Here is a 10,246-nt window from a genome sequence, read left to right as displayed (position 1 = left end):
TCACAGGTGAACCATGAAGGGTGATTTACACTTTCAGCAAAAGTGAAATAAAAGTGAAAGTGGCCGTAACAGCATGTTATTCTGTTTTGAGACGCCTAAATCCACCAGGACACGTAGACACAATTAGATGTGACCATCTGCACCCAGCATTCGCTGACATTCAGATTGGTGACAAATGTCAAAAACTCCGGGGTGTGACATTCTGGTGATTTACTTGGGTGTTTTCTTCACAGATGCTCAACCCTCTCACATTTTCTGCGCTCCAAATGGAAAGTTTTGCTGTCGCTCCCGTTTAAGAAATCTGAGCTATGAATTAAAGAAAAACAAAAAAAAACTGCAATGTAATAACTGTGGCCTCTTCTTCACACTTTATTCGAGACTCACAGGATGAAGGACTATAAAATTTGGCACAGATGTTAATCCTCCGAGTTGTTATTTAAAGCAACATTATGTCACTTATTATTGCCTTAAAATAAGAGCTCCAAAGTTGTTTTGATGGTCCAGTGTCTTGAAATAGGGTGGATAGTGTCTCTGTCTCAGCCACTCATCCCCCTACACCTTGTTCCTGCACTATGTAACATTAGTAAGAGGATAGATCACAGCATTACACATGTTTACTTCAACATGCATGTTTCTAACACATGATGTGTGTATCACATCAAATTGGGGCGCCAAATCTCAGAGATTTTGTTGAGTCCAAAATCCATAATTCTATCAAGGTAGTGGTGTTTTTTCATCTTGTTCGCCTGCTGCTATAACTTCTGGGTGAAGATCCGGTGATACATGAGAGATTGGGGAACATTTTTCTCAGAAAAGGTGGCTGTAACCTCTGTTAGGGAGGTTATGTTTTCACTGTGGCCGGTTTGTTTGTTTCTGCTTTGTCACCAGGATCACACAAAAAAAAACTACAGAAAAGATTTTCACAAAACTTGGATGGAGGATGGTTTCCAGCTCAGAATAGACCCCATTAACTTTTGTCGCAGATCCGGATAAAGGAACGGATCGAGAATGTTCACTCACTCTGTTTAACAGTGTGAGACAAGACATTTTTCAACATTTTCCCTGCATTTCTCAGGGAATAACGCATGGATCTCGATGGACAAAAATCTGCTGTTTTTAGGTGGCTGGTGTCTATGAATGATTAGGATTGGGGACGGAGGTATACTCTCTACTGAGTGCCATTCTAGTTTGACATGAAGACAACATACTCTTATGATCCAATGTTACTTCAAGACATCATGATACTACGTCTTTTGTTTGACATATTTGATTGAGAGATCATTTCATCACTTCATTTCCTTCTTTAAAAAAGAATTGGACATTAAAACGAACATTTAAAATCATGTATGTGACCCCTGAAACCCCTCTTTTATCCACGGTTGAGTTCCCATCAGCCCCAGCTGCATTTGTCCTGTAAATCTGTCAGATTTTGATGCTGCAGTGCCGGTCAAAGTCAGGCCCGACAATTTTCTGAGTCAAACTCCAAACTACAATGGATATGAGCAAACCCATGAACCAGTGATAAAACAAAAAATATATTCTAACAGCCCTCAGCAGCACCAGTCCAAACAGCATACACAAAATACTATTTTCTCTGGCCAAGAATAACAAATGAGAAGTGCAAGTGTAGTTTCCAAAAGTTGGGTAGATGAACTTTACAGCTTAAATACTTTGCTCCGTCCCAGAAGTCAAAAGTTTATAGTGATTAAGGGAAACTCACACTGAGCTAGCTTTATCACCACCTCCCACCAGTTAACAAGCTGATACATTTATGTATTACTGGAGTCGTGACCTTAAGAGCAGTTGCAGTGCAGTCAGCTCAATGTGATGGACGGCCCGGACACATTCATGCTTGTAAGTGGTGAGCTGATGACTTTCTATTCTATTTTCACACTGGACTGGTATTACTTGGGGACCTCTGGTGACTTGTATTAATTACATGAGCTTAATAATCACATGCAAATGTCTCTAATTTACACTGTTTAGATTATAGATCACAGATATTTGGTTTTATATGGACTTTTGTTACATGTCATATGCATCATACCAACATTTTTACATGTCACGTTCATGTTACTCAGCATATGACGGTTTGTGGTCTGGCTTGGCAACACAGCTGCCAAGCCGGAGACCACTGTTCGAGCTGGCGTTTCACACATTCACACGCATTAAAATCACTGGATTTTTTAACACGATATCGAGACAAATTTCCAGCCGTGTTGGCTTCCCGACAGAACCATATGCGCCAAAAACTGACCCTAACCAAGTGCCTCAACCTGAACAAAACATAAGCGCAGCATTGTCAGAATATAAAATATAGAACAGAAAAAAACTGAACCTAAAGAAAGGTTGCAACAAAAAGAAATGTACAGTTGTTTCTTGGTTTACTACTAGACTACCCGCTATCTTCTTCCGTCGGGAGAAAACCTTTTGAATAGCGTGACCCCATGACCTCCACTGCAGTGCCTCCGACAAGTGAAAGTTTGGTCACCTTCATATGACTGTTCTGATATCTACATGGTACATTACTGACTGTGAAGGCAGTTAACTGGGGGGGATTATAAGGTCTTGGCAGAGGTCTGCACTGAGATGACTGCTCTCTCTCTTAACCTTTAAATCTCCCTATGCAGCCCTCATCCTCCTATATACATCGCACTTAGATTATCCCCAGATTTACAAATCCGTCCTATTATATTTCCGCACACAATGGGTCTAGGGAAAAGTAGCTTGGATCTCCAAATTGAATCAGCACCTTCGCCAATCTGCAGGGGTCTGGCCGGGCTCCAACATCTGTATCAACAAATCACCGAATGTGACTTTTCCTTCCTGAGAGGATTTGCAGCTGCAGCGGAAATTCTTGAATGAAAATGTTGATTTCTTTGGAGCGGCATTTTGGAAATATTGGGCGTTGGAAATGTGGCTCAGAAAAGTCACATTTTGGTTCAGTATTCACCTTACAGCGTAACACATGCCCTACAATAACCAGGCTTTCTGAGCCTGATAATATTCAGTTTGAGGTTGAAAGTATGTCGAGAGCACGATTCACTTCAGTAGAGATAGAGCTCTAATAAAGCAGGGCTGTACAATGCATCCCATTACTCCCTTTCAGTTTTATATTTGGCAAACGTTCGGGAGCAGAAAAAACACAAGGGCTGATCTAGAAGGGGTTGAAAGTTTAATCAACAGGATTTGTCTTTTTTTCTTCTCAGATTTACTCTTAAATGCGTCTCCCTAACGAGGCTTCTCGGCAGGGCACTTCTACTTTAATTTCTTGTGAGGGAGAGTTCACAGGATATCAAATTAGTGTATCTTAAGAAGTTTCCCTCTAATACACCATCTGCCATCAAACAAGACGAGAGCATTTGTTTAAAAAAAAAAAAAAAAAAAAAAGAACCAAAGTCTGCAACATGTGGATCTAAGTTTAGTTTCATATGCTGCATGTTTGATGAAGATTGTGTTTTTTTGTGAATTCCTGGCGCTACTAAAACCATCCTCACATGACGCTGTAGGGAAGCATCTCGGATGTAAATGATGTCATTCTTTCTTTTCTTTCAAACACATGAAACAGTATTAAACAGTCATCAAGATGTCTAAACAAAGAGACCATGAACTCGTAACTGAAGTGTTGAATCGACTGGCCGACCAACTGATATCCCAGTCTGGCAAATGGCGGGGCGAATGCAAGCCCCCAGAAAGAGCGGCAGGCTTTGAAGCCTACCTTTCAGAGTGGCCAAACAGTGTAATCACGACATCACATGATGCACCGGGGCCTGAAAATACTTCCCATATGCCAACATTGTGAAAAAAAGAGTTTCCAAAACGGTGGCTAGTCGAGCCAATTTGACTTCGGCTTTCATTGGAGTGACCGGGGCTCCGTCTCCATGGCTGTGTCCTGGTTTTAATGTAGCGTCCTTGGGGCAAAATGGTAGAATTACAGGCTGATGAATAAGTTGTTACTGGTTCAATGAGAGGACTGTAAACAGACACAGAAGAAGGCATGAATTCTTTATGTCTGGCCAAGCTCAACAGAGGAACACAGAGTGCACCGAGGCTTCCTGACAGCACAGCTGGCTTTAGAGGTCAAAAGACAACTTCAATTATAACTTCAATAATTACTGGACTAGTGCAATACAATGCTGGATGTTGACTCTCCCTGCAAAGCTGCTCCTTTAATCCCCCTGTTCACAGGCTTCAACAGAACATGGCCCACTTCCCTAATTCTCATTCTCTGCCATCTCTGCTGCTGCTTGGGGAGACCAGCAGGCCGAAAATCCAAACATAAAAAAAAAAACAACAACCTCCAACTGCAAACACAAATTAGCCAGCGGTACTAGAAGTCCCAAGACTTGTATATTTACAATTATAGACCAAAAACTACAAAATGTCTTTGGCTAAGATAGGAAATAACTCTTGAGTTGATATCTCATTCAACGGTTCAGAAATCATTTATCTGGAGAGTGTTTCATTATCACAGAAGGTCTCACATCACACACAAGCTTTTAATTAAACTAAAAGACTATTAACCAGACATACATTGGTAGAGAATTATAGATTGAGAACACTTAATTAAAGCTTATTGAGAAAAATCGCAGCGGAAATTGATTTAGGGGGAGACCACAATTATGGTTTTTAATTCACTGGAAACTGTGTGTGGTCCCGAAAAAGACAGTTCCTAAAAAAAAACACGCATGGAAACACACACTTCATTATTATTACACCATTTTACCATCATCTTTTTTTTTCCCCCCCCATTTGAACTCATCTTCGTTGTGGCGTCATTTAACAGTATCAGCCGTTGAAATAAAACAGTACTTACTTACTTACTGTGCAAGCAGAGCCATCAAACGCAACACAGAAAACGACACGTCGCACAGACAGTCTCTTACAGTATGATATTACAGTTTTCCCTCTTACTGTAGCGGCAGCATCTGTTGAAGGGCTCTACTCTTCTGGCAATTTCAGGATGAGTGTTAAACTTTGACCCGCATGAAAAGCAAAGTCACGACTCAGCTCTCAATCACGGAGCAGATCCAGCGACGACGCCACTGAGACAATTTAATACTTGACTTTAGGAGGCTAAAGGACACGTGGGCATGGATGAAGACAGAAGTAGTATTAACTGATACTTGCTGGGGTAGCATATTTGAGGCTTTTGCTTCGGTGCAGATGGGTCACTGTTCTTGTGTTTTTACAGTTTCAGAGGGAGGACCGTCAGCGTGAAGAGGAAAGAGAGGAGGGAAACTTTACACTATCAGCCCACATGTAAACTCAAGTTAATATATTTATTGCAATCGCAGTAGACGATACATAAAGTGGCCGTACGTCCTTGGGTGTCAGTCCCGTTGAAGTGTCCTTGGAGCGGCGATGTCGAATCCCTCAGCTTCAGGGTTGCTGTTAGATTATGTGTGTTGCTAACCCTATCAAGGAAAGAGGTTAATTCAATTCCAGCGACGCGTGACTCCTTAAAGGGGCAATGTGTAAGATGTGGCTAGAATTCAATGTGGCTCCAAGGATATTGAAGGGAAGCTCCAGAGCAACCAGAATTGCTAGCTATCTTTAGCTGTAGCGACTAGCTGCCATTAGCTCATTAGCTCGGTTAGCCAAGGAGTCATCACAGGTAACATTGCTCTGCTCACCTGAGCTCTGCAGCCTCGACATGACACTGGGACCAGAGGCCAGTTTGATGACAGCGGATACAACATGTAGGTGATTTACAGCGGCACTGACCAGGACATGACTGGTGAGAGGTGCGAAGCAGGAGAGGAGCAAGAGTCGGGAAAAGCGTGGGTTAGTGCTTGCAAAACACTTGATTACGTGATTTGAGGATTTATTTTGACCAAACCAGAGGTGTTTGTGGAAAGATAAACCATGTTGATTATGAATGTAAAGTGTTTTATGTTGAGTTACCGAGACAACTCAGCCCGTCTTAGTTTGCTAAAAGAAGGTGTACGGTTGTGTTTTTTAATTAGGCAAAGAAAATAGGTATAAGAACTATGTAAACATTTTTTCGCACCCATTTTGTGAGTTCCTCGTGTTTACTTGTTAAAATAAGTATCTAAACTTGTGTACGTCTGCTGGCTGATCTTGAGGTACAATGTGTAATTTTAAAACTGGGGCTGGGGCTGCGGCTAGCTGGTTAGCACGATAACTTCAGAAGACATCTCAGCAACAAAGTACATATGTGTTTTCGATACAATGTCAACAATATTCTTTCTTCACATTCTGCTGATAATACTATTTTTTTTTTGTTTTTTTGTTTTAAGCTTAAATTCTGGCATTCAATTATCAGATTAATAGAAACAGATAATGACAGTAAATTAGACCACCTCTGTATTTAAGTCACTAAAAAATTAAAAGAACATTTCAGTGAAAAACAGTGATTAAAAGCAGCTGGTTTCATAAAATTTAACTTGCAAGTCTGGAAATCTAAACTGTAAAAATGACGTTGATGTTGATCCCAAGTAACAAACATTAGCTCTGAAATCAATCATCGACATAACATACTGTAGATAACAAAAAAATACAGTAAATCCTGCACACACACACTCACACACGCACACGCACCCACACCCACACACACACACACACACACTGACATTAACCTAAGGGGAGTTCATGTTTTAATTGCTGACACTATAGCTTCTGGCTCTGCAAACCAAATGGGTCCCCTTGCAGGATACATAATCCATTATCATAAATCAGATGCGCCAACACAGACAGGTGCTGCATGAATAATTAAAGGTCGGTACATTAGCACTTGTGTGGAGGCATGTGTTTGAGCCGACGTCATTGAACAGGCTGAAAGCACTGCAAAAACCCTCTCCATCCACATTAAACAGCTTAATGCTTTGCACTACAGACGGAAATGATGTACAAGTTAGAACGAGGAGACCCACCTCACCATCCTCCCCTTGTGAATGTAACCAAAACACAGAGGTCTGAGCGAAGAGGAGTATCCACGGGATAGACGTTGCTCGGAGCAGTGTTCGTCCTCTGTTTTGCTGTGTGGTCCTATCTCTTGTGGGTGAGCTGGTACCCTTGTCTGAACCTGAGCGGGTGAGCCAGGTTACTCTGACTCTGTAATGGAGAGTCCAGGGAGCTGGAGGCACAGCGAGCGAAAAAAAGGTCTGCTCACGCAAACAAGGCTTTAGGAACTTCAGATCTCCATTCTACCATTAATTACACTTGAGGCAAATTCAGTTGGATTTCTGCCCAGTGAGAGATAAGCTTTTAGTGCAGACAAGGCAAGAGAGGAGCCCGAGAGGAGGGAGAGATACTCTTGATGTTACCCCCGTTTGGCTCCGCAATGCTTCTTTTATCACACAAAGTTTTGTGGCCTTTAATTCCACGTGTGCGGAATTCAATCAACCCAGACTTTGGATAAGTCATGAGATGAGGTGTGTTTGAAATGCAGAACTGTCTGACTGAACTGTTAGACCAGAGACATCTTACAAACTTAGATGCAATTCGGAACGAAAGCGTCACTGTGAATTTGTATTTTAATTATATTCTTCAGGTCTAGTTGATTTGTAAGCAAAAAAATGTATCAACAATATATTTTACCTGTTAATTAGAGATGTACCTGTACCATTTTTTTCTTCTCAATACTGATCCGGATACCCACCGATGACTCGTGTACCCACCGACACTTATTCCAGCATTTTAGGCAGTATCAGACGCATTTTCAATGCTGGTATCAGTTTCGGAAACTAACCCCACTATTCATTGTTTTCTATTTATAGAACTAAAATGGCAAACATTGGTGATCACTTTATAACAGCCAATACATCATTAATAAAATGTACATTTGTAGTTAATTAATAGTCATTTGACTGTTAACAATGTCATACTTGATACATTTTATTAAGCAACTGTTTATTGTACAGTTGCAACTGATGTTTAAAAACCTTTACAACTTCTTAATAAATGGTAACCATCGACTTACGTTTAATTAACTATAAATGTAGCATTGATAGTTATCATAAAATGTCTGTCTCCACCTTCTCAAACATGAAAATGCGATGCTTTTATTTTATTTGTTGTATACTGAATATCTTTTCTGAAGATGTCACCTTTGGCTTTGAAGAAACACTTTGCAGAGAACATGATTAATGAGTTAATGCAAAACATCAACCAATTGATCACTTGTTATTAATAGCAGTTAGAAATTACAAACAACAAGCATTTAAAAAATATACATCACATTTATTTGTACTGATACCAAGAGTCCTTACAGAGTTGTCTTTGTCTAGTGTTTGGGCACTACAGGTAAGTACCTGTTTCCTACTTCCATACATCCAACAGTCAACAAACTGTATCACCAAGCGTTGCTTAACCACTACCAAAAACAGAGAGTTTGACATAGCTGACACACAACACTGTGTTTTTTTTCTCTAAAGGTAACACAATGTACAAAAAAGCAAGTCTTGGAAATAGTAAGATTCTCGGTTCCATAAAAAACTTTTTTTTCTCCTCAATGTGTGAATAAGAAAACAATGCACTTATCTCTACTGAGCTTCTGCTGCATTGCTTGTTAGGCAGCCAAGGGGTAAATTGATGCAGATAAGTAATGAAAAGAAACAGGCCGGCTGATCCCTGTATTACTACCACAGCAGCTTTCGAGGAATTGTTCACGCTCTGTAGAGTCCCAGAGCTGTAGGAGCCGTCTGGAGGTGGTTAGATGCCAGTCAATGAGAGGAACGCGTGATGTTAAAGTAAATGATTAATCTCTCCACACAATGTACACTACAGTACGACACTACCGTCATGTTGGAAAGAAATGCGCAAATAAAATGTCCAGGGCCTCCAAAAGAAACGGGGAACGTAAAAGGATGAACTGTGAAGAGCTGCATGTTAACTGGCAGACTAAACCCCCTTTGGCAGGCCTCCGGCCCGCTGGGATGGGTAAGGCCAAAGCAAGCAGGCAGTCAGAGGGAATAAGGGAGCGGAAGACCGGTGGCTCCCTTCATGACAATGAGGATGGCACAGTGGCCTCACCAGGAAGCTGAAGGCACCAGAAGAACCAGGAGCAGTGCTGTCCATGTTAGGCTCTGCGGCAGGCGGTGCACTGAGCACTGGTTGCTTTTTGCTCGAACACCTAAGAGACGGAGGAGAGAGGGATATTGATGAAGGCTCTCAGGTCATCCATGTCATAGTAATTCTAAGTGCTGTATTGTAGACGCTGGAACACATCCAGCCGCCTTATGTATAATATATAAGATGCAGCACTTCAGGAGAGAGAGAGTTAATACTGATGAAAGTAAAGATGGTAAACCAAAAGTCTGAAGTGCATACGTTTTCAATGCTAGATAACTCCATTGATCTTTTCAATGAATGGAGTTTGGCACTTGGACGAAAGTCTTTCCTGCTTAATAAAGAGAAAAAGGAAGTGAAGGAAACGAGGAAGAAAACAGAAATCCATCGCCCCGAGAAGCTGGCTGGTCACGTCACACGCAGGGCTGCAAACTTTCAGTTCGTCCTGTTGCTCGGAAGTTAATTGGCTGTGCAAGAGTAGGAAGGCTTGTGTGGGCGAGGTAATTAAAACAGTATTAGCCTAAGAAAACTTGGCTCGCTCAACAGCTGTGGCGACTCAATTAAGGGGGAACATAAGATTGCTACAAAGAGAAAACAGCCTGTGCATAGAGATCGTCTTTCAGAGGTCATGTAATGGAGTGTGCGGCTGCGAGGGGAGGAGACTAACGAGCTTACCGGAGGAGGTGACCAATCGAACTTGGGAGCTGACCGCTCCCTCTCCCCCTTCGCTGAGGGCGCGCACCTCAATGATATAGGTGCCTCCTTCTGGCAGTGAGAGCATGGTGGAGGGGTTGATGGTCCTCGTCACCTGGTTGTGGCCTCTGCCCTCCTGTTTGAGTAACACCTGCAGGCAAGGAAGTCTCCCGTTTTAATCAACAGTACAAACGATGTGCTACTTTGTTAGTACATATCTGTCAAAGTCAAAATGACAAGACTGTGCACATGCATACCCACAGTTGGACTCTAGTTTAATTTCGGATAAGTTCATCAAAACCAAACTGACAGTAAATCAAAAACATACTTTAAAACAATTCACACTTAAGACCATAACATGAATCTATAGCAATGTTTGTGTCACCGACTCAAATTCTTCTTCTGAGTGTCTAACAACATTATGGGAAGAAATGGACCTTTTTGTTTGAGAATTAGGTGTATTTTGTTGATCCAAAGCCACCAGACTCCATTTGCTGAAACAGTAATTTAATAAAAATTC

General features: G+C 41.5%; 1 protein-coding gene across 3 annotated transcripts in view; it reads right to left on the bottom strand.

Annotated features, from left to right (window-relative positions):
* Window positions 1-8,184: 8,184 nt before the first annotated feature.
* cntn5 (contactin 5) overlaps window positions 8,185-10,246 on the bottom strand; it is a 121,547-nt gene continuing 119,485 nt past the window's right edge. For all 3 annotated transcript variants that reach the window (XM_030404720.1, XM_030404729.1, XM_030404737.1), the window contains exons 24-25: window positions 9,709-9,877; window positions 8,185-9,097 (exon numbers count right to left, since the gene is read on the bottom strand). In XM_030404720.1, coding sequence (XP_030260580.1) covers window positions 8,994-9,097; window positions 9,709-9,877 — 273 coding nt within the window. In that variant the 3' untranslated portion in view covers window positions 8,185-8,993. The remainder of the gene's footprint in view (window positions 9,098-9,708; window positions 9,878-10,246) is intronic.

Source organism: Sparus aurata, chromosome 2, assembly GCF_900880675.1.
Source record: "Sparus aurata chromosome 2, fSpaAur1.1, whole genome shotgun sequence".
Lineage (NCBI taxonomy): Eukaryota > Metazoa > Chordata > Actinopteri > Spariformes > Sparidae > Sparus > Sparus aurata.
This window is presented reverse-complemented; position numbering and strand designations above follow the sequence as displayed.